The sequence below is a fragment of the Lepidochelys kempii genome, chromosome 4, assembly GCF_965140285.1.
Source record: "Lepidochelys kempii isolate rLepKem1 chromosome 4, rLepKem1.hap1, whole genome shotgun sequence".
NCBI lineage: Eukaryota > Metazoa > Chordata > Testudines > Cheloniidae > Lepidochelys > Lepidochelys kempii.
Genome location: NC_136383.1, coordinates 121,049,869 through 121,074,085, shown reverse-complemented (window position 1 = coordinate 121,074,085; position 24,217 = coordinate 121,049,869). Strand labels below are relative to the sequence as shown.

Below are 24,217 nucleotides of genomic sequence, written 5' to 3'. Positions count from 1 at the left end.
ATATTTTGAACATGGGTTGATCTAGTTTCTTTTATTTCAGGAGATGATAGAAGCCTGTCAAGTTCGTCTTCAGATACCAGCCACTCGGACGCTAGTGTTGGGAGTAGGTTAACAATTTGGCCTGAACAGTCTTCGGCCAGCACCTCTCAAGAGAGTCATGGACTGGTACCTGCAAAGGGCATTCATTTTGGGGAAGAAAAAACGCTTGCAGAAGGGGCACGTGGCACCACCAAACCACCTCCTAAGCCTCTTCGGTCTAGACAGCTACAGGAAATAGGTCGTCAGAGTTCTTCTGACAGTGGGATAGCTACTGGTAGTCACTCTTCTTACTCTGGAAGTTTCTCTTCCTATGCTGGGAGTCTGGATATTTGCCATGGTGATGAGTTTGGATCATTGCTTAGCCTGCCATTGAACCTTCCTTCAGATCAGAATTTATGTACTTGCCTGCACAGTGAACCCCAGAGGAGCTTGGGCTCAGAATATCAGGTTCCTAGCCCTGTCAGACATATTTATGACACACCCAGGAGTTTATTACAGGCAGCTGCTATAGATGTACAACACAAGAGTGCGGATTCCACCCAACCAAAGGACCAGGACCCAGCACCTCAAGGCATTAGTGACCCTAAGGTGCTGGTACCACACTCGGAAACACGGATGGCACCTGAGCAGAGCCAAGACAGGGGGAGGCATGCATCCTTACTCCCAGAAAGCACCAAAGACTCAAGTGATGAGACATATGTGGATTTTGTTTCGAGGTGGTCAGATGTAAAACCACAAGGACAGGTGTTAGACTCCAAAAGTAGTGAGCTGGCACCACCTAGTGGAGTCCCAGCTGACCCCTGTGAAATATATAGCCCCCACCCTGGGATGGCAAGAGCTCTCTTTTCAGCTTGTCCGATCTGTGGTGGACTAAAGGTAAATACCTAATACTGAGCAGATGCTAACAAAGACTTAAGTACCATATTTAACACCATTAATTTAAATGATGTAAGGATGTAAGAATAGTTGTGAATTGCAGCCTATTTCTTTTTGGGATAATGACATTTGTGCTGTTTTATGGGTATGTTGAAAGATTCAGTAGATGGCAACCTCTCCCCTCCTTAAAAACCATGTCTGGAACAGGAAAACATTGAAACATATAGACCATCAAGCATTGTCTTTCAGTGGACCAGATTCTTTCCTTGGATACACATGAGTGACTCCCATTGACTTCAGTAGAAATGTCACAGGCACATCGGAGGGTTGAGTTTGTCCCGTGATAATTAATTTAGTACAAATGAGGATGTCTTGCTGTTGGTATTCCTTGAGTAGAGTGAAGGGAGGCTGAAAAGGATGGATGATATGCTAGGATAGCCATTTTTTAAAAATGCATATTTATTTTGACAGATAGTTGGTTTGTGCTCATGACTGTAGTATGTGAGCACCTTGTGTGCATGGGGAAGCCAGAATGGTGGCGCTTCTGACTGGTGAAGGAGAACATAAGAGCTACTATATTGGAACAGACTAGTGGTCCATCTGTATCATGACACTAAGAGTGGCCTGTGTCAGATGCTTCAGAGAAGGTGCAAGAAACCCAGAAGTAGCTGGTTATGGGAGAGCCAGCTCTCAGGAAAAGTTCTTCCTAACCATCAATAGTTAGAGGCTGACTTAAGAACTGAAGCATGAGGGTTTGCATACTTTCCTACACTTTTGTTTATTTTAAAATATTTACTATTATGATTCTGGATATTCTTGTTATCCATATAAATGTCTAATCCCTTTTTGAATCCTATTAAATTCTTGGCCTCAGTGATATCTTGGTAATGAGTTCCACGTGCTATTAATGCATTATGTGAAGAAAATATTTCCTTGTACCGGTTTTTTAGAAGATTTTTTTGTGGTGTTTTTATTGTGGTTGCTAAACTGGAACTAGATAAAGCTGTGTTCATGTTGGTGAGGCACAGAAAACCTGGGAAAGAGAGAGAGAGAGAATGTAAAAAATTAGGAACTGAAGTATAAACTGAGAAATCAGGCAAAATTATCTCACTTAGAGAAACAGTTGTTAAATAAGGTAATTTAAGTGTATAATTTTAAATGAGTATGTGGGAGAGAACAGGTTTTCAAATTCAGAAGAAGTTAATCAGCTTGTTGGGCTGTTGGCCTTTTCTTGTCCTGCAGCGCTCTATGTGCTGGTAGTGCAGTCTGTTTTAAAGTCTCTGGGCACTAGAGGATGGTATTGGCACGCTACGTCTTCAAAACTGTAAAGGACTGAAGTCACTACTCCCCCCTTTTCCAGTCCGCTCCCTGACTGGACGATTGATTCTAAATGCATTAGACCAGACATCATGTAGGAGGAAAACTGTGAGGCCACTGTACTTTCAGCCATTCTAACAGTAGGGAAATGTTGGAAAAGGTCTTATGCAGAATGGATGGTAATCTAGAAAATAAACAGTGACATGAGAAATGCTGCCCTCCCTTGAACTTGTTTTAGTACAGGATAAATACTTTTGCTTTTCTTCCCTGCCCATCTTAAAGAACTCTGAAAATATGCTTTACTGAATTGTACAAATAACAATTGTGTTTTTGTTAAAAGTAATCAAAACCATTATAGCAAGATTAGTTATTTTAGAAACGACTACTGGACCCTGTCCGTGCCTTCTTTACATGTAAAATGGTGCAGGCACAAACCCATATTCTGTAATTAAATATTTCCTATTCTACATGCTGTGAATAGGATACATTTGGGATACCACTAGGAGCAAGCTGAATTGAATCATGGATTACTTGACATCAGTTCTCCACATCTATTTGAAGATGTTCAGAAAGCCTTTATTGGGCCAATGTTTTGCATGCTTTTGCAATTTCAGATAAACTCTTAATTAAATTGTGTTGATGTTTTTAAATTCCTGATATTTAGTCTAAGTAAATGAGATGGAGAGAACAGTATAGTCCATAACAGTAATGAAGTACAGCAGCAGTTTTTCATGTTCATCCTTGTTAGTGAACTTTTGCAAATCTTGTAGTCCTTACTCAGGCAAAAGTTTATTTCAATGGTAATTTGACCAAGAAAGAAGGGAGTAAAAATGTCAAGACTGGAGCAAGTACAGGTGTGCGGTGTCCTCTGGCAACAGAACCAGTAAGGGAGGCCAGATTTGGGGTTATGGTGCAGGGGTGTAGACACCTGTGTGTCAGAGAGCTGTGTATCAAGGGACTGAAATGGGTCTGGGATAGAAGATGGAGAATGCTGGATGTGGAGGGTAATATTTGCCTTTTCTAATCAAGAGTGACTCCAGTAGCTAGTTAAGGAGCAAAATCGAGAAGGCTCATCCACTCCACTAGTGACTGGAAGGATGATGACCAGAATGCAGGACATCAACATTTGGCTTGTAAACTGGGAATCTTCCATGCTCAGACGGAAAATATGGCAGTAACGCTTTCCTGTTTCACTCAAGGTGAAGAATATAACCACTGAGCAAATCTATTGTACATTGAAATAAAACATAAAGGAACTAGAAATATATTAGCAGCTGAGGTTTAAGATTAGGAAGTAAATGTCCAAGCTCTTTTGTATTCTGTGGTACATTGCCCCAGTGTGCGCAAGATTCCCTTCATTATAAACTGCATTGTGTGTGCCTTTGCCACTGTATTTTCATATAGGTATTTTCAGTTATGCAGATAAATATTTTAGCTGAGATCCTTGTATAGTATATACATCAGGCATATTTTAGGCTCAGAATCTTGGATTGTTTTTATTAAGGTTTATAGATTTATTACTGGGCCATGTTCATTCCGTTTCCGACTACCTAGTCACTATTAGAATGGGGAATAGCACTTCACTGTACAAAATTTTTTTTTCTGTAACTTCATTTGATGCCATAGTTTAGGAAATAACGTCAAGATTTTTATAGAGTGTTGGTGTTGGGTTTTTTTAAACTCCTCCATTGTTTGTAAAATTTCATAGAAGCCTGGAAATAAAACTGTCTTTTCCAACTGATTTTGTCCTTTTCCATCTGGCAGATACGGTTTTCCCTGCCCCAACTGTCATCCCCTTGCATTTTGAATGGATATGAAATGAATATGGCTGTTTTTATTGACTTCCTTGTGGTGTACCAACATCAGTGAAGGTAGCAAGAAATGTGCCTAACTGTGGAAATGGTGGCCCCGATCTTATATTCCTGGCTTACCCCAAACTCTCATTGATTTCAATAAAAACAAAAGGAGTACTTGTGGCACCTTAGAGACTAACCAATTTATTTGCGCATGAGCTTTCGTGAGCTACAGCTCACTTCATCGGATGCATACCGTGGAAACTGCAGCAGACTTTATATACACACAGAGATCATGAAACAATACCTCCTCCCACCCCACTGTCCTGCTGGTAATAGCTTATCTAAAGTGATCATCAAGTTGGGCCATTTCCAGCACAAATCCAGGTTTTCTCACCCTCCACCCCCCTACACACACAAACTCACTCTCCTGCTGGTAATAGCCCATCCAAAGTGACAACTCTCTACACATTGTGCATGATAATCAAGGTGGGCCATTTCCTGCACAAATCCAGGTTCTCTCACCCCCTCACCCCCCTCCAAAAAACACACACACAAACTCACTATCCTGCTGGTAATAGCTCATCCAAAGTGACCACTCTCCCTACAATGTGCATGGTAATCAAGGTGGGCCATGTCCAGCACAAATCCAGGCTTTCTCACCCCCCCCCACCTTTTCCCGGGGACACACACACACACACACACACACACACAAACTCAGTTTGTGTACCAACATCAGTGAAGGTGGGGGTGAGAAAACCTGGATTTGTGCTGGAAATGGCCCACCTTGATTATCATGCACATTGTAGGGAGAGTGGTCACTTTGGATGAGCTATTACCAGCAGGATAGTGAGTTTGTGTGTGTGTGTTTTTGGAGGGGGGTGAGGGGGTGAGAGAACCTGGATTTGTGCAGGAAATGGCCCACCTTGATTATCATGCACATTGTGTAGAGAGTTGTCACTTTGGATGGGCTATTACCAGCAGGAGAGTGAGTTTGTGTGTGGGGGTGGTGGAGGGTGAGAAAACCTGGATTTGTGCTGGAAATGGCCCAACTTGATGATCACTTTAGATAAGCTATTACCAGCAGGACAGTGGGGTGGGAGAGGTATTGTTTCATGATCTCTGTGTGTATATAAAGTCTGCTGCAGTTTCCACGGTATGCATCCGATGAAGTGAGCTGTAGCTCACGAAAGCTTATGCTCAAATAGATTGGTTAGTCTCTAAGGTGCCACAAGTACTCCTTTTCTTTTTGCGAATACAGACTAACACGGCTGTTACTCTGAAACCATTGATTTCAATGGGAGTTTTTTTGTGCATGAAGAGTATAGGATTGGACTAAGGTTTTGCTAGTTAACTTGTTGTGACTCAGTCAGCATAAAAATAAAAAGCATTGTTTTTCTATGGGTCTGTTATGAAATACCAGCATATATTCAGCCAGTTTGATTGCTTGATCATCTGGAATACCACTACCTCTGTGGAGATGAGGGTCCCAATTCACTTACAATGGTACAAATCAGGAATGACTCTACTGAATTCATCCATCTATGGTACTTGTATAGCTCCCATTACCATAGTATCTGAATGCCTCACAACCTTCTGCACAACACCCCTGTGAGGCAGGGAAATGGGTGTTATCCCATTTTACAGATGGGGAGCTGGGGCACAGAGGGCTAGCTTCACAAATGGCACGTTGATGGTGCAACACCTAACTCCCAGGCTTTGGGGTATTCTGGGGTGGAGCGCTCTCAGTCTCTCCTGTTGGAAATTTGTAAATAGTTAAATATTCATTGGGCCAGAGAGCAAAAGGGAGAGTCTGACTCTCTAGCATGGTGGTTGGAGCACTCACCTGGGATATAGGAGACCCAGTTTCAAGTTCCTGGTTCAGATCAGGCAGAGCAGAGATTTGAAAACACATCTCCTACATCCCAGGTGAGTGCCCCTATCTGGTGGGCTATTGGTGATAACAATGGGTGGGTATCTCTGATTTTTTGTGAGAAAGAGCTAGCCTGTCTTAGGCCCTTAGGTGGATCCAGGGGTGGGTTCACAGGCTGTGACTGAGCAGAGTCAGGCACCTCCCTCAGGCCTGGACTTAAGTGCCTACCCACTCCTCTCCTTGGCATTTCCTACTGGCTAGCTTAAGTAGTTACCTTGCTCAGCTTGCTGGCTGTTGTGAATCCCATTCTGAGGCATCTAACTCTGTCCATGCACTGTAAAGTGAACCTGGGTGCCTGGCTGAGGATTTCACTGAGCATCAGGCACCTAAAAGTTTGACATTGCAGTGCCCAAGTCCCTTTGTGGATCTAGTCCTAAATAACTTACCCAGTGTCACACAGGAAGCTTGTGATAGAGAAGAGGCTTGAACCCAGGCCTCCTGAATCCTATGTCATTGGGGATAAAAGCCTATAAAATGGGTGTGAAAGAAGAATGTCTGTAGGATGTAACCTTGTGTAATGGGATGGCCACAGACAATTTCATTGTTACATCTGTAAAGGGAAGTTTTTCAGTTTTTTTGTTTTAACACTGAAGTTTTCATTAGTGGGAAAAAAAAAAAAGATGCTAAAGAAATCATAGAGGTGCTTTATAATTAGGCTGGCAAAGCTAGATTTTTTAAAAATAATGTTGATGATTAATATTGATTATGTTTAAGCATTTTTTATTCTCCATTTTAATGTTTACAGTTGTGCAAAATTTTAAGCATTTTTTCAATATTTATCTATTTACATTTTCAGAGTTGTGGGAAATAATGGGGGGATCAGATAATTATTTAATGACAGTAGACTGAGATTCAGAAAGTTAAGTCTTTATAACCTTCAAAACACAAATTGTCAACATCACATGTCAAAATATATACACAGTAAATATCTTAAATGAAACTCAAATAAGTTCTTAAGCAACATTTTTCTTACTTTGCCTATCTGTAAATTTTGATTATTATCAATGGAAATATTTTTAATCATTGGTTTTTACGGTGAAATCGGTGTTTACTGATAAATCTAATCCTTCCACATCTGTTTATAATGTACAGTATCAGTATACACATCCATTTTTCTACTAGTGTCATCACACTCCCATCTCACGTAAGACAGAACTGTTCATTTGTGCCTTGTAATGTCTTTGGTCTCTTCTAATTTCCAAATATAAAGGACAACATAGGAAGACATGTCATTGGCAAATACACTTATCAATATTTAAACTCTGTTTGTTCAGAGGTTTGTGTAACTCAGCTCACATAACAAATATGATACTTTTAATTCTTATCAGCACATATACACATTTTCTTCTAAATGACGATAGGTAAGCTTTGTTCTAAACAGATTTTTTTGCCTTTCAGTCAGCTAGTACTAGAAAATCTCTACTAAAAAAAAAAGTCTTACTGTCCCTTGCGTGTAAATCAGTGTGTTCTGAGGCTTAACAATTCTGAGAAGTTATTTCTATATGTAAATCACCTGCTGATTAATACTGCTATGAATGCTTTGCATTTCTATACTTTTTCTTTTCATTTGAGGAGTTTAAGTGCTTAAAAAAATTAACCCATTTTAAAGATATTGAAACAGACACAGAGAGGACCTGACTAGATCAGATCAGCGAGACAGCAGCAAAGCAGCTCTGTCTCCCATTTCCCGGGTCTAACCATCAGACAACACTCTTTATAACCCTTTTTTCCATCTTTGAACATCTCCATTGAACCTCAACAAAAATATTCTACTACTTTTACCTTTAAAACTCCAGGGCAATTCTAAACTGCCTGGAAAGACTGTTCAATTTTTAAAGCTCCACACCTTCCTCTTCTTCTTCCATGATCAGAGCTGTAGGCAGTTCCTGAGTGTTCCCACTTATCTGCTCTCATTTTTCATTTACAAATAGGCGCTGATGCTGCACCACTGAAATCAATGACCGATTTGACATTGACTTCAATGGGAGTGAACAAGGCCCATAATAAATTGTGGGCTTTGTCTTACGTAGTTTCTTTTTCTGTTAGAAACACTTTAATGCATTGGGCCAAACTTGACTTGATACCATTTCTTTCACAGAGCTGCAGTGAAGAAGCCTTCAAGCCCAAATGCTTTAAAATACCTGATAACACAGACAAATCCAAAAGTTCCAAATAAAAAAAACCAACCCACTGATTATTGTGCAACATGTTGTAACCTAATTATAAAAGGAGAGACTGTCACACTCATATACAAATAAATAACAGCCCAACAATAAATGATATTTAATTGCGCAAAGAAGAGGTATGTCTGGGGATCTATTACATTTGACTGACTCACTATGAGAATGGACTTTGATGCCATTGGCATTTGGCATAAAATCAGAACAGTTTTCAGGCTATTTCTATCCATTTCTATTAATAGTATTCTCTTCAATTACATCTCATTTGGTGCTCTTAGTTAGGGCCAGACTGTGATACTCACAATGAGTAGTACTTTGCTTCCCATTGACTTAAATGTGGCTACTCATGGTGGAAGATGAGCAAGGGTATCCCAGCATGGCGTTTCACCTGCATCAGTTTATTGGCTATGGCTACGGCTACACTACAGAGCATGCAGCTGCACCACTCTAGTGCTTCGAGTGCAGAAGCTCTAAGCTGATGGGAGAGAGCTCTTCCATTGACTTACCTATTCCAGGCCCCGCAAGCGGCGGTAGCTATGTCAGCAGGAGAAGCTCTCCCACCGACCTAGTGCTGTCCACACTTGCACTTAGGTCATTGTAACTCGTGTTGCTCCGGGGCGTGGCTGATTCAGACCCTTGAGCGACATAACTTATACTGACGTAAGTGGTACTGCGTATGTAGCCTTAGGCAACAAAGCTTCTACAGAGGCAGTGACAATAGCAATTATCCTTTGCATGAACTCAGGGCACCTTAAATAATTACCTCATAACATCCCCCTGAAACAGAGAAGGAATCTGAGGATCACTTCACTCACCACTGAATTGCAGCCACTTCTGAAGCAGTTTGCATCAACTGAAAACGGCATACAGCAGCAGTATACCAGTCTAAGCCTGGAAGGGAAGAATACTTTCCCAAATGAAGCTGTTAGGGAGATATTCTGTAAAATAGGTGGCCAGAATGCAATAATTGGAGCTGGAATTTGGACAAGACCCCAGGGTTAACATCCTTACTCTTATAAAAAGTGCCATGGGATCCTTAATGGCAAGTGATGATGACCTTTTTATATCTCATTCCACAGACAGTCCTTCCAGTGATACAGGGTTCCCTAGCTCTATTGGTTTATTACTGACTCAAAGAGAAAGAGAGTCTTCTACTTGTATCATCAGCATCATTTCCTACAGGACCTTATTAGTGCTCCTTGGAGGTCTTCCCTGCGAATACTATAATACGTGGCTCCCAATTCCCCAACAAGCAAGATGAGGCCCAGCTTCCACATGAGTTGTTAGAAAATGTTTTGGTGAGGTTCCCTGTAGTCTTTGAGAGATGCGGAGCACCTGCAATTTTAATGGTTGACCAAAGGTTTCTCTAGAAAAGCACAGGGAGACTGAGACACTGGTTTGGAGCCCTACTAAAAGGGTCCCATCTTGGATGGGAGACATTCAAAGAACACACAGATGCTGTAGGAAATTATGTTGGTGACATAAATGGATGGCACTTCCCTGAGTCAGTACCACAACCATGATACTGGAGGTGCTATTTTAACCCACACTGTGTGTGTGGGAAGGGGGATGGGGGGTAGGATTTTTGTTTCCCTCTAATGGCTGGTGTATATAAGAAGTTTTTTGTGTCTGCTGCTGCTTTCAGCGAGTGGGCTTATTCCTTCAATTTGAGAGTAGAGGCTCATGCATTAAGTGCTGAAGGTTCCTGATTTGATCACCATCATTGGCATAACTAGGGCCCGTTTATTGTATCTTTCAGATGAGATGTAAATTAGATAAACTGACCATCTGTCATGAAAGACCCCATCGCACTTTTCATCAGAGTAGAGATCTTAATCCAAAGTGGTTATTATAAATAAGAACTATAGGAGCTCAGCACCTCTGAGGATCAGGCCCATACTAGATTGCCCAAAGATCTACATTTGGAAAGGAACTGGCTGGCATAAGAGAACTGGTAAGTGAAATGGTATCAAACACCTCAAGAATGATAACAACTGAGGATGATTTTAGTATATTAATTCCCTGTAGTGAAATAATTGCTTAGAGTGCTGGGTGGACAGCTCATCATTATTTATCCACATGGCCTAAGCAGACACTTTTGCCAAAGCATTTGTCTGTCGATAAGCTGAATAGGATATTGATAGTTTGGATATTGATCCATTTTACCCAGTCAGAATGAGTAAATGAGAAAAACCACTTGTACTTGTGAAAGAAAAAGAAGCTGAACGATATACGATATATAAGAGCAAAAATTACAAGAGCTGACTACCCTCCTCTTTCTCATCTGGGAGCAAGAGCTTCTCTGGAGAGAGAAAGAATTAGCTGTTTTAGAGGAGACGGAGGAGGAATCTTGACAGAGAATCAGGAAAAATGGTTGTCTTCTGAATTGATGGTAAAGAGTACAATCAGAACACTGGGACTATGGCTAAGACAGGAAAAAGGAAAAGAAAGCATTTTTCTTCTGAATCAAACCCGTTCCTCACTAGAAGAATTATCAGTTGGAACACTATACAATGAAGTGGCGGAATTTGCCAAAAAGAACAACATCCTATACCTTCCTTCTTTTAAGATACAGAAAGAAGAATCACCACTCCAGCATCACACGGCAGAAGAAAGTATTCCTTTTACCCATTCAGTCAAAGAAAAGATAATAGAAGAGACTCCTCTTATGAGAAGGATATACTGTGGAATATGGGCTGTTCTAGGGATGACAAATTCTGGCAGAACCCAGAGGCATGCATTGTGCCCTAGTTATTAAAGCAGAAGGCTGGGATTAGGATTCCTTAGTTCCTTAGCCAGATGTACCTTTGAGTTGCTCTATGGCCATAAACAAGTAATTTAAGAACGTCTCTTTTCCTTGGTTTGTCCATCTGAAAAATGGGTATAATGTTCACCTACCTCACAAGGCTCTTGTGAAGCTCATTTAAGCCATATTTGCAAAGATCTTGTGATTAAAAGAAGGTATGTAAGAATTATTATTTATTAGCCAGCAGTGCCAAAGTAACTGCATGAGTCAGAAAAGGACTCTGTAAATGACAGTAGGATATGAGTGATATGCATGAAATGTCTGGAGGCTTGGCAATAATCCACTATGGACAGATAGGACCTGAAGGTGAGAGAAAATGGATACTGAATGAACCTAGAGTCTTTTACCAAAAACCTTTTCCATGTAATCACTTAAAGTTGACAATATGGACAAGTTTGCAATGATGACTTTGACCATGCTGATCTAGGAAGTCTATTAATCCAGGAGCACACCTATATCTTTATATGGACTATATGCTTTTCAGAGCTAGCTCTCAAGAAGGTGACAGACATAGCTACAGAGTGGCCAGTAGATGCATTATAGAAGTATGATTTTTGTCATCAACTTTACAGAGTGCCAGTTGATATCAACTCAGAAAATATATCTAGGAGTTATATGTTCAGAATAGGATGAGGGCAGTTTCAGAAAACCATCAGTCATTCTAGTGTGGATGGAAAATCAACAGGCATCTGCCATGCAGGCTCTAAGACTAACATGATTAAAGTTTTTTTTTCCTGCAAAAAATGGTTCTTGGATCATTCTGCACATTGCTACAAATGTTCCCATTGGAATACTGGAACTGTATGGAAGGCATCTTGGGAAAAGCTTCAAGTGATTCTTCAGACTCTACACAGCAGAGTGAGTAAGGACTCAATCCACTGCTGCTTCTACCTTCTCCCATCCAGAGTAATAGCAACAAATTTCAACAGCTTGGCTGTTTGCTCCTTGCAGAGGTCAGCACAGAGCATGTAGCGTGATTAGGAGAGATACGAAGACATGAATTTTCTTCAATGCAATGCCATAAAACTAGCCATTCTCACTTTTCAGGCACATCTTGCGCAGCAAATTATGATGGTAAAGTTGGACAACATGGAGTCTGTTCCCTCCGTATTCTAGAAAGAAAACACAGGAAGTGTGAGAGAGAAAGGACCTAGCGGTTTGAGAGTGGGACTAGATTTTAGGACATCCTGAGTTCTAAGCCTGGCTCTACCTCTCTCTTCTTCTGTGGCCTTAGGGAAGTCAACGACGCCTCATTTTGCCCGTCTGGTAGTACAGGCATGATAATATTTACCTCCTTCCTGGAACTATTGGCAGGATTGAATAGATGTTTGTATAGCATTTTGACTGTGTAAAGTAATATACAAATGCTAGCCCTTCACTCATTCCTCTCTCAGGCAAACTCTGAAGTCAACAGCAGTTTTGCCAGAGAAAGGGCTGAGTCAAGATTCCAGGATCTGGCCCATGGTGAGATGCTTAAGAGCAGCTAAACTTGTGGTGCTTCTATAGCTATTCAAAAATCTGCTGAGGAGCCTTAGCAGGGTATTTCTGTTAGTTGGCCAGTCCCCTTGCAAGCCAATAATTAAGTCATTGCTGGATTTTCTTTGTGAGCTAGCTCATATGTAAGTTATTTCAAAGGCCGGGGTCAGGCCCATGGCAGCACAAAACTACCTGAAAGCTGCTTTAGATGAGGAGTTGAGGATTCCCCCAGCCTGAGGGAATTCTTGCCTGATGTAAAGTCAGCATAGCTGATTTCTGTTCCAGTCCCGCCTGCCGCACCCCACTCCCTCATGGTATGGGAGCATGTTGTAGATAGCAGGGGATATGACAGGAACTCACTGTGCTCTGGCCGGTCTCATGGCTCGTTGGTCGCCATCACAAGCTGGTGCAAGTTGAAGGAGCTTGGGGTTTAAGCTGCTCTAACTCACTCTGGGGATCAATTTGGCCTCCAACTAGGCCTGGTATTGTGGAGCAGGGAAGGTAACTTAGAGCAGCCTTTGCTCTTCCATCTACTCTGCAGCATCTGCTCCTGTGGAATTTTCGATTTAGCCATCAATGTATGTAACAATACTATGTGGGATTAAAAAACAGTTCTTAGATTGTGAGCTCTTTGGGACATTTTATTATATAGATATGTTGTCGGTGCCACTTTAATCCATATAATAGTAATAATTTCACCCAATTGAACTGTTGTTTAGGACAGGATGTTTTCTGAGTTTACAAATGCATAGGGTGCAGGAAATATTCTCTTCTTTGGCTCCAGATCAGAAACGTGCAAAGGAGAAGCAGTAGCACAAATTAGGGGCAGGAAGAGCACTGAAAAAGGAGGCCTCAATTCTCTGGTATGGTTGAAGCATGCACACACAAGTCCAGAGGGTAGGTAGAAAAGTGGCTTTAGAGCCTTTTATACTCCCTTGATCCTGGGGCATTTGGGTCCTGGTCCTTTGTGTAAATTAGAGGAGCCAGCTGCCAATGAATTCAAGGTACTGTTCCAGCAGCATGGAATCAGCTGGGCATAAAAGAGTCCTGCCAGGTTCGTTCTTTCCCAGCTATCCCCTCTGCACGGGATACTCTAGCTGCTCTGTGCCACCCAAAAATTCCCCAAATAGCATATCTGAATTTTGTGCAGCACTGTGCAAAATTCCTCCAGTTGAAGTGAGAGTAAGGGTTGTTGCAGAGCGTGTGGGTATTCGGGTGATGATTGCTATAGAAATCCTGATAATAATAGTAATTAATAATTTGCAACACTGCTCTTCATAAGCAGAGGCAACATGCAAGACAGACCCTGTATCTGGGTCAGTATCAAAGTACTGCAAGGTGCTCCAGGTTTTGTGATTAAGTTTTATCGCTGGTGCCAATTTCTAACTTCAGTGATGGGCTGCAAATGAGCTGAAAATAATTTTTGTCTTCACTATATTAAATTTTGCTGCTCATGACTTCTCGCCCATTCTTTCTTTCTTCTGGCCGTTTCCCGTTCATGATGGAACTGTGAATGGGAAATGGACAGAAGTAAAAGTAAGAATGGGGGAGAAGCCATGAACAGCAAAATTAATATAGTGAAGAGAAAAAATATTTTAGTTAATTATTTTAACACATTCAGTGATCACAGGAGAAAAATTCCTTACCTGTTGTTTTTTTCTGGAGAAGTTGACTAACCTCAGCTTTAAACAAGGGGCAACATCCAGCGGTTAGAAAGGAGAGAAAATGGATACAAAGGTGTTTTTCATGAAAGGTTTCCATTTTTATTTGATTTGGCTTGCTCATGTGTTTTGTTATGGCCCCTTGTGTTCCTCTGTTTGTGTGGTGAAAGAAACTCAGGTTATAACAAGATTTTTACTTTCTGTCCTTATGTGGAATGGGCTTGAAGGAAGGAGTCAGATCCTCATCTGATATGAACTGGCACAGCTCCATTGTCTGACGACCTGGCCCAAGTATATTTTAAGTGCTGGTTCATGAAAGCAGAATTTTATCTGTCACTTTGTAGGAACAGTGTCAATGGGAAAAGAACAAGGAGCAGATCCTCACTAATATAGTCCTTAGCTGCAAATTTCAAAGTTGTAATCACAGCGTACTGTAAACCCCAGAAACTATTGTTAGTTTTGCTGCTGTGTTCGCACTTCAGACACAGAGGTTCTTTTAGTTGTAGCATGATGCCAGACCTGTGTCTCTACCAGCTTTTGTAGCAATTCCACATTTGATCCCCTCTGGCTTTACTGTGTGTTTGTTATTGTAGAAGTGCCCAGTAGCCATGCCGCTATAATTAAGCGGCGGTGTTTGTTATTTTCAGGGGTTTCCCAGCTTTGCAGGGTCCTATCACTCATCAGTAAAGTTTTATCGCAGGCAATAACTTAGCATGCAGTGGAAAATATCTTGTTTTAGTTTTTTATAATTGCTTGAATTGCTTTTAGGTTATTGATGTTTTAGAACAAGTACAAATAATTGTGATAAGTTAATAGCCTATTGCCATGCATGCACAAAAACTACTTTACAATGAAATTCCCTCCGAATTTCTGCTATGACTGTTGGCTGAAATTCATTCCTTTTCATTGTGAAAGGACAAATGCCCCACTGAAGCCCTAGATGAAGGATTTAAGTGAGTCACTGGACCCTATGCATGGTGTCTAACCTGCTGTGAATTTTACACAATCAGTGTACACAGTGCTCACATAAAAGCCTTGTTAATATCTATCGGGTCAAAAAAAAACTGTTTTGTTTCTAAAAGTCATTCCTGTTCATTACAGTATTACAAGAGTATAATGAATAATTCCACGGATAATTACTGAATTTTCAAAGTTACTGATAGCCAACTTTTTTATAACTATAGAACTTTATAACTTAGCACTATATTTATGTTGGCTGTCTTTAAGCCTTGAAACTACGTCATGGTTTTCTACATAGAAAATTATTTGTTATTTAAATTGGGGCTTAGTTACTCCACCATTACACACATCGAATAGTACCTCACTCTGCACAGTCTGATTGCTTCACTGGCCTAGTTGAATACTAAGGTGCTACTCACCGTGAATCTGTGTGGCACCATTAGGCACATGCTTATGAATTTGAACAAATAACGGAGTTGATCCTGTGACATGCTAAATGATGCCTGTGAAGTCCTGTGGAACCTCAGCTGCCATTGAATTCAGAGTAAAGAAGGGCAGGGTCAGACCCACAGTTTGTTAGATGCACACAGTGTATCACCCCTGTTCAGAGGGTTTGCATAAGGTACTAGCTGGGTCGCATTTCAGCCCTATTTTGAGGATGAGCTGGTCTTGAATGGTGCAGAGGCCTTCTATGAGTTCTTTGCTTGAGGTGAGCTTCGCTCAGTATAGAATGAGTGTGAATTAGCAGCTTTAATGCAATAGAAAAGTCTGATGCAGTAAGTATGGGACCGTTGAGTGGCTTTTTATTTTTAAATCATCTATCATTCCTGCAGTAGTGTGACATTACCTCCTGCTGGAAATGACAGTATATGGCTGTTTGCCTTTCTATTCAAGAGTTTCCATTGGCTCTGATGAGACCTATATAGTCAAATGGCTGCCATGCTCTGTTGAGAATTTAGTATAATTACTAATCACAATTTATTTGGACAAATGTAGAAGAACTTGCTATTTTGTCCAGTCATCATAACTGGATTTATTTTGAAACTATCTATTTTCATGTGTGTGAAGGGCTACAAGTGTTGTCTTGTGTATTGATTCTTCAACTGCCCCATCTTTCTGAATTTTGTACCAAGACAGATGGGCTACAAATTTGTATTCTGGACAGTTTACATTGATTTTACTATTCATGTATCTCTTCAAAAGGGCTTAATCACTTCTAAAAAAGAAATGATTCATAGCAAATCTTGTCTTTTTGTGTGGCTCAGGAGATGATAGACAGCCTGGGTTATGCTTTTCCTTTAGTTATTTTATGAAGTAATAACAGGAAATGGGTATGCATGGTCTATTAATTATTTAAACAACAAACAAGCCTCTTTCCATGAATCCTTATTACCCGTGAAAGTGGCAATAATTAATGCAATGCTAAGGTTGTACTGCTGTGCACTTATAAATCAGGATGAATGCATACTAATAACTTCCCCTTTTTGCATATGTATTACAATGCAATCTTTTATTATCAGATAAAATTTCTCTGATGCACAGTCACATAGATGACATTTAGAAGGTCACATTCTATGTCTCAAATAAGACAATCTAAAAGTATTACTTTTTTTTCTTACACCCTACAGTGAGCTTTGGTCATCTGTCTGGGATATGTTTAGACAATTTTAAAATATATTATTGGAAGTGTTATTTGCATCTCTCCGTTTCTAATATCAGATGCCTAATTATCAGGAGTGCATTTGAACAGGATTCAGGATGCGAGAAAAATTGAAAGTAATATTTTAAAATATCTCCAGAATAGCCATTCTATGTATAAAAATGCTTTACAGTCTGATATTGGAGCATCTATCAGGGCTGGAAAAAATGCTGTATGTTCTATTAGTTAGCAGAGGAATTGTCTCTTTCCATTGGTTTAAAACGTCTGTCCAGATCCTTTGGTGGAGTAAATCAGCATAGCTCAATTGAAATAAATGCAGCTACATCAGTTTATACCAGTTGAGGATTTGATCCTCTTTGTCTAGTCTCGAGGAGTCATGATATATTAAACCTTAAATTTGTCATTGAGACAGGACTGATTATTGCCTATTCTAGAATCTTTACTGAGTAATTCTGGAGTGGAATTCCACATTTGGAAGAAAGAAGGAACCATTTTTGTGGAGTTTTTGTTTTAATGGTGATTGAAGGCACCCTGATGTTTGGAATGTAAGGAACAAAATGGCCCCTTGCTAACTCCTGTCTGCCTGCAAACCTATCAGGCTGGGGTTACAATCTGCAGACTTTGATAAACGCCATATGTGGGCTGGAAACCCGGAAGATGGAGCCAGAGAGCAACACTCAAGAGTAGGGAGCAGAGACAGCTTGCCAATGCCACAGTCAGGTGTAACTATCAATGGGAAGACAGGACCGTGCTTTGGCTGGTAACTCAGCAGAAGGCAGTTTAAAAAAATAAGTCAAGGTGGTTTAGGTTGGACATTAGGAAAAACTTCCTAACTGTCAGGGGAGTTAAGCACTGGAATAAATTGCCTAGGGAGGTTGTGGAATCTCCATCATTGGAGATTTTTAAGAGCAGGTTAGACAAACACCTGCCAGGGATGGTCTAGATCAGTGGTTCTCAAAGCCGGTCCGCTGCTTATTCAGGGAAAGCCCCTGGGGGGCTGGGCCGGTTTGTTTATCAGCCGTGTCCACAGGTTCTGCTGATCGCGGCTCCCACTGGCCGCGGTTCACCGCTCCAGGCCAAAGGGGGCTGCGGGAAGCGGTGCGGGCCGAGGGATGTGGTGGCCGCCCTGTGGACGTGGCGGGTAAACAAACTGGCCCGGCCCGCCAGGGGCTTTCCCTGAACAAGTGGCAGACCGGCTTTGAGAACCACTGGTCTAGATAATACTTGTCCTGCCATGAGTGCATGGGACTGGACTAGATGACCTGTTGAGGTTCCTTCCAGTCCTATGATTCTATGAAAATATTCCCAGGTGAGGTGGACTGGTAGGCAGAATGAAGCTGAGGCAGTTAACAGTGCATGATAAATGCAGTTTGCCTTGTGACTGTTATCACTATGGAGGTACATGCCCATTTAAATCTGTAGGTCCATAAATCTGGGGCCTTTATGCAAATAACAAAATGTCCCAGTTTTCATTTATTATGAATATGCATTATCTCATTTGCATATTGTTTAATTTTCATCGAAGGTTGTTTTGATTTTCTACTCTTGTCCCCGCACTACAGTATCAGTTACAGGGCATGCTATAAACGTCAGTGGAAAATAAATAATTTTATGGGACATTTGGAGCTAGATCCACAAAAGAATTTAGGCACCTAAATCCACAATTTAGATCCTCAAACCCCTCACTCAGCTCCCAAATAACATTGCAGGTAACTGAATTCCCTAGATACCTAAAATTCCACTGGTAAAGTCCCCTAGACACCTAAATTTCTGCTACTGGGTATATGCATAGCGCTTAAGTCCTGATGTTTGGGCACCTAGCTCTTGCCTGAACCCCAGTGGAATCTTCAGACTAGGCATTTCTCCCAAAGATCTTGCCTCTGGGGCCCAATTCAATAGGCGAATTGGCCTCACACAGAATACTGCTGCTGATGCTGCTGTGATCCTCTTACATCCTCTCACCAGATATGAGAGACCCAGGTTCAAATTCTCCCTCTGGCTAATGTGGAGCGGGGATTTGAACCAAGCTATCCCACTCTTGGGTGACTGCCCTAGCCACTGGGCTAGTGGGTATTATGGAGTGGGTCTCTCTCAATCTCTCCTGTTGAAGTTGGTCCACTTTGTATAAAAATCTATGGTCATTAGAACAGGGACTTGAACGCAGGTCTTCCACATTCTGGTTGAGTGCTCTAACCACTACCCTATTGACACCAGCTATCCCATCCTTCTCCTCAGGAATACAATGCTCACAATCATCATGGTTGAAAGAGAACGCTATGTGTACTACTGCTGCGGTGATTTGCTTGGTGTCAAATCCTACCTGCTGCCGGTGTGTGAGGCCTTCCGTGCCCACAATGGAACTGCCATTTTGTGTCACTAGAGCAACCTATTATATGTAATGTACACAGATTGGGCAGGGGAGGGAAGGCAGACATGATTTCAGGTGTACCGCTTCTCCAGCACCAGCGTGACTCTCTGGATAGCTGCACAGTGAGGCCAGTGGATCTGCCGCCATACAGATGCACTAGCTACTCATTGCATAGACAAATCGGGGCCAGGGGAGAGTAGTAGCCTCCCCAGAAATTTAGAGATTGCATAAGTAAATAAAGGAAATACTGAGTTTGGAACAGAAGCTTGTTTATCTCACTTTATTAAAAGTGGACAAATTTAGTCATGGTACAAAAATTACTCATTTTTTTGAACATGAACAAAAATAACGACTTATACATTCAAAAAAATGTTCCAAATGATCTTTATCCTAGGTTTCCTGAAATGAATTCCTCTGCAACATCTGCAAGCTGTAGCTTTTTTCCTTGCCTACATATAAAATTTTATCTGTGTGTACATGTAAAATCATACAGCATTGGAGGTGTGATTGTCCCATTGTGGATCAAAGCTATGTTTTAGCATAGCAGAGAGCACTGAAACTACACTCACTCACAGTGTTGGTTGCTGGTATCACCAAAATGATATTCATCCACATCATCACTTCAGAAAACAGCTGACATTTGATTTGGCTTAGTGAACTGAGATATTTATGAACTGACTTCAGTGATCTTTCTGTAAGCTGACAGTTGGCTTGCAACAGATGAAGCTGAGTAATCAGAAAATCAAGGATGAAATTGAAACCATTCACCTGAAGCAGGCCTTGAACTTGCAAAAATGATGTTTGGAGTTATGAGAGTTTCAAAATTTTGAATATTTTGGTAGCCTTTCTATTCAAATATTGATTGACTAATGGACATTGTAAAATCAATTACTTTGAAGCAGATGTACATACAACATTCCTTTGCTGCACTGGGTTCATCTGTGCCTGTTTGCAGTTTCTTGGAAACTTTTCTCTTCTGTGCTGACCCTCTCCAACTTGAAACTTTTCTGGGGGATTTGCTGCCAAAATAAATTCTAGCTTTCATCTGATTGGATGGACTAAAGTAAATTAAGTGTCATTTTCATAAAAGATTGGCCTTCTGTTGCTGAAATGTCTGACACTTGCAGAGTTTTGGACATATCTAGCACATTTAGAACGTTTCAAGCTAGTTCAATACCAAAAAGGAAGTTCAACTTTCCATTTGAGTTGTTACACCATCAGTTTGAGTGCTCATTCAGGATCTTTAGTAGCATGCTTTGCAACCTTCGGAGATGCACAAAGTGAAAGGTAGTTCTCAGAAATTGAAGCCAGTGCTTCTGCAGAGAAAGTCCATTTTTTTGGACAGAGGATATTGATGCTTGGCAATGTACTTAACACTTCATATTTAATGTCCTGAAATGTAATATTTCGTTTGGGTGATTTTAAATTACATTTTGTGATTTTTGTAAATAGTTTCAAGAGTATCTATTAGGATAGTATTATTTTTAAAAAGTCCCAGCATGCCAAATTCAAAGCATGTCCATAGCAATGAGTTATGTAGCTCTTACAGTCTAATTGATACGCCTGTTACTAAGCCTGCCATATTAGCAGCACCCTGATAACGTCCATGATAGTTGCTGAGCCTCTGATTTAGACACAGTAGTGTATCTTTAATTATTGACACATATACCTCTGCAGATGTACAGGTTATATTGTACAATCCGGTGAACTCTTCATCAACGTTCATGTCATCATCCACATATAATATCCATAAAACCACTTGCTCTTTGTTGGAGAATTCCGTTGTTTCAACTACCATAATTGTAGACCACTTTCCAGGAAATTTCTCAGAAATCTCCCTCCTGGATTTAAGACTCATGGTTTCCACTATCTCATTTTGAATAACTACATTTGTGAATTTATCTTGACTCTTTTTTTAAACCACTTTGAAATATCAGGATTACATTCTGCCTGCAGACAAAACAGTTGAACATAGCTGCAGTCAAGCTGTCCACGTAAGGGTGTATTTTCAGCTTGATCAGTGTAATGGCTCTGGAGTGCAAGTCCTTGTATGCCAAGATAATGTATGATACTTAGTATTTTTTTTTTAGGGTTGTCTAGTTTCTTTTGAGAGTTCTGAAAACTTAGCATATCACCAACGTTCTTTGTGATATTTTGAAGACTATCAACTGCTTGGTGGTGATGCGGAAAAGCTTGGTGTCTCAGAAATTTGTCTCAAGCCTTGTTCCAGTCAGAGAATCCAGACTCTGGGAAAGCGTCATCTGTCTACTTAGTCAAAAGTAGTTTATACTTAAAAGTTGTACAACGGTAGAAACAAAGTACACTGTCACTAGTCTCAGAATAATGGAGCCATTGAAAATCATCAAAGCAGGATGAACAGAAAGAATGGCTTGCTTATCCAAAGTTGTGCACAGTTAATTACTTAAGTCGTCGTGGCTGAGGGGTCTCAGAAATGCTAAAAGTATCAGGGAGCTGACATTTGGTTCCTATACAGGTGATGTTGGAGACATTTGATTACTATGACCAGCAGAAGCTGATTCACTTATTGGAAGGGTAGTTTTCCTGTTTTTAATCAGCCATGTTTTAAATGATTTCATTTTAGCACCTTGAAAATATACTTTTGGTTTTTGTACTCCATTTAATCACTACCATGTTTTTGGGGGGCTAGGGTTAAAAAATACATTGTCTATCCTCCTGCAGGCCTGATGTTGGACCATGCAACAGTTCTATTGCCAATCTGTGCCTAAGTAAGGCGTAACCTGTGCAGCAGCACTAATTAATGGTGGATTGGGTACCATTGCACTCATCAATACTTTCCACCTTGTATTTATGTATGAAATTCTTCGCACCAAGCAGAATTAATCTCTGACTAGAGCTGGTTGGGAATTTACCACCAGGATGCAGGAAAGCCAGGTTCAAGTCTCTGATCTGCCTGATGTAGGCAAGGGACTTGACCGTGGGTCTCTCGCATTGTGAGTGTCCTAACCATCCAGCTACAGAGCCAGTCTCCGGCTGGCTCAATCTCTCCTGGTGGAGCTGTTCTACTATGTATAACTAATTAAATATTCACTGGCCCAACGTGTAAGTCCCTAGTCTCAGTCAGGCAGAGGAGGGACTTGGGAGTATGGTTCTCTCATATCCCAGATGAGTGCCCTAACCACTAAGCTATTGGCTATTTTGAAGTTGGCTCTTCCTGTTTTTTTTTAAATATAGAAAGGTTTCAACTTTGTCCCAATGTGGAACCTAATGCCAAAAACCTCAACATTTTTCACAAAATGGAATTCTTGTTTTCCAGACAAGACTGGGTGCCATCCTACTGAGCAATCACAATCTTCTATCTGGTAGCTTTCAAGATCAGTTTTTCATGTCAGTTGCTATAAATTTCTTCATTTTGCACATAATATGAGAGCCTATCTGGAATATAAATCCTCATATAGCAAGGCTTATGCCAACAGAGAACTAGTGTGGGGGAGGGGCTATAAAGAAACTTTCCTTGTACACAGGTTATTTTTGCATCGTCACTGAAGCATGTGGGGCTAGCCACTGTCAGAGTTAGGACACCACATTATATGAACATTCGTGTGACCCAGTGTGTCAGTTCTGTGTTCCTGTGCATATGGCCCTGAATTAGGAACTCTGGTTCCAATTCATCCAGTAATAGCATGGACATGGAGTGGGGTGTGGTGGCTGCAGAGAGATTGTTGTGGCTCCCTTATCCCTGGCTGCTTGGCCCAGGCGGAAGTTAAAGCAACAGGGAATCTATTCTAATTTCTGAGCTTTTATCACCGGGGATCAGGCATAGTGGAACCTGGTTTCACCACATTCCTGGCACAGCCACGCCCACCCAGCCCCAAACAGGTTCCCTTCTCCCCTTATTATACTGAGGAGGTGGGGGACAACTGGCCTAGGAAGTGGTGATGCCACCTACATCAGTCTAAAGCTGTCAGAAATTTCCCTATGCAGGGAAATTCTCCAGTACAAATATCCAGTTGGTTTAAGCTTGCTGTGTGCCATTTTATTTGGTGGAGCAGAGAACCTGGGCTGTTGAGCCTTATCCTGCATCTACTGAAGTGAAAGACAAAGCTCCCATTAACTTTAGCAGTGCAGGATCGGGGCTCTATGAAGTGATACATGTGATGAGATCAATTGTTGTATATTAATATTTCAGTAGTTTGGAAATGAGATTGTAGGCCTATTAAGAAAGGAAAAGCTGCACATTCTACATGTGACAGTGTTCCTGACTGGCTTATAGTTTTAAGTGAAATCTGGTTAAGTAAATCAGTAGTTTAATAGGATTTAAAGTGGACAAATACCATCTTAATATAAACTGGATGAACGCACTGCTATGGAATAGGCACATTTAAAAGCATCCTTTTTTGGGCCATAAAAAATCTTGTGCCATGGTCCTGATTTGCAAACATGGAAATGCGTGCCACAGTTAGGTTACGCTTAGTCGGGGGTAACCGAGCTAATCTGCGAATAATGATCCAGTGTATCCACCTAGTAGGTCCTTCTGACATCTATCATTGAACCCTACCCAAGATATTTGAAAGTAGAACATCAAAAATGAATGTCATCTGACAGCAACCAGATCCCTACCAGGGTTAAAATAGCCTTGGACATGAAGTTCATGATGTGCAATACGCAAATGGTACATATCCGTTTACTGTGGGTGTTGTAATGGTGAGGTTGTTTGAACTAAGTCCATGCATTACATTATTTCAATACCCAGCTCCTGGGTCATAGATAAAAAAGCCTGCATTAGAAAGCTGCTTCACCTAAATTATTTCATGAGTCATAGCAGAATGGTTGGATTTATGCATAAACTTTGTCCACGCTTCATACCATACATAACAAAGATACACATAATTTAAGTTAGGTAAATTATCTTCTTGCTGCTTTGACTCAATTATAATTTACAGATCTATACTATGCACCTCTTTATATTTTTCATTTTGTATTTGAGAATGTTGTGTTACATTTGTAAATTTATGCAATAATCTGAAAATGGTGCAGACAGACAAGAACCCTTTTTTTGTTTCCTTACACCCCTGCCCCGCCAACTTTTGTATACTACTTAAGGGTCTGACAATGTTGTCATTACTGTGGCAAAAGTCATAGTGACTGAGTGGATTTTTTTCCCTAAAT

At 40.8% G+C, this 24,217-nt stretch overlaps 1 protein-coding gene across 1 annotated transcript in view; it reads left to right on the top strand.

Annotated features, from left to right (window-relative positions):
- DOK7 (docking protein 7) overlaps nucleotides 1-24,217 on the top strand; it is a 108,049-nt gene that overhangs the window by 49,294 nt on the left and 34,538 nt on the right. The window contains exon 7 of the mRNA XM_073343207.1: nucleotides 41-915. Coding sequence (XP_073199308.1) covers nucleotides 41-915 — 875 coding nt within the window. The remainder of the gene's footprint in view (nucleotides 1-40; nucleotides 916-24,217) is intronic.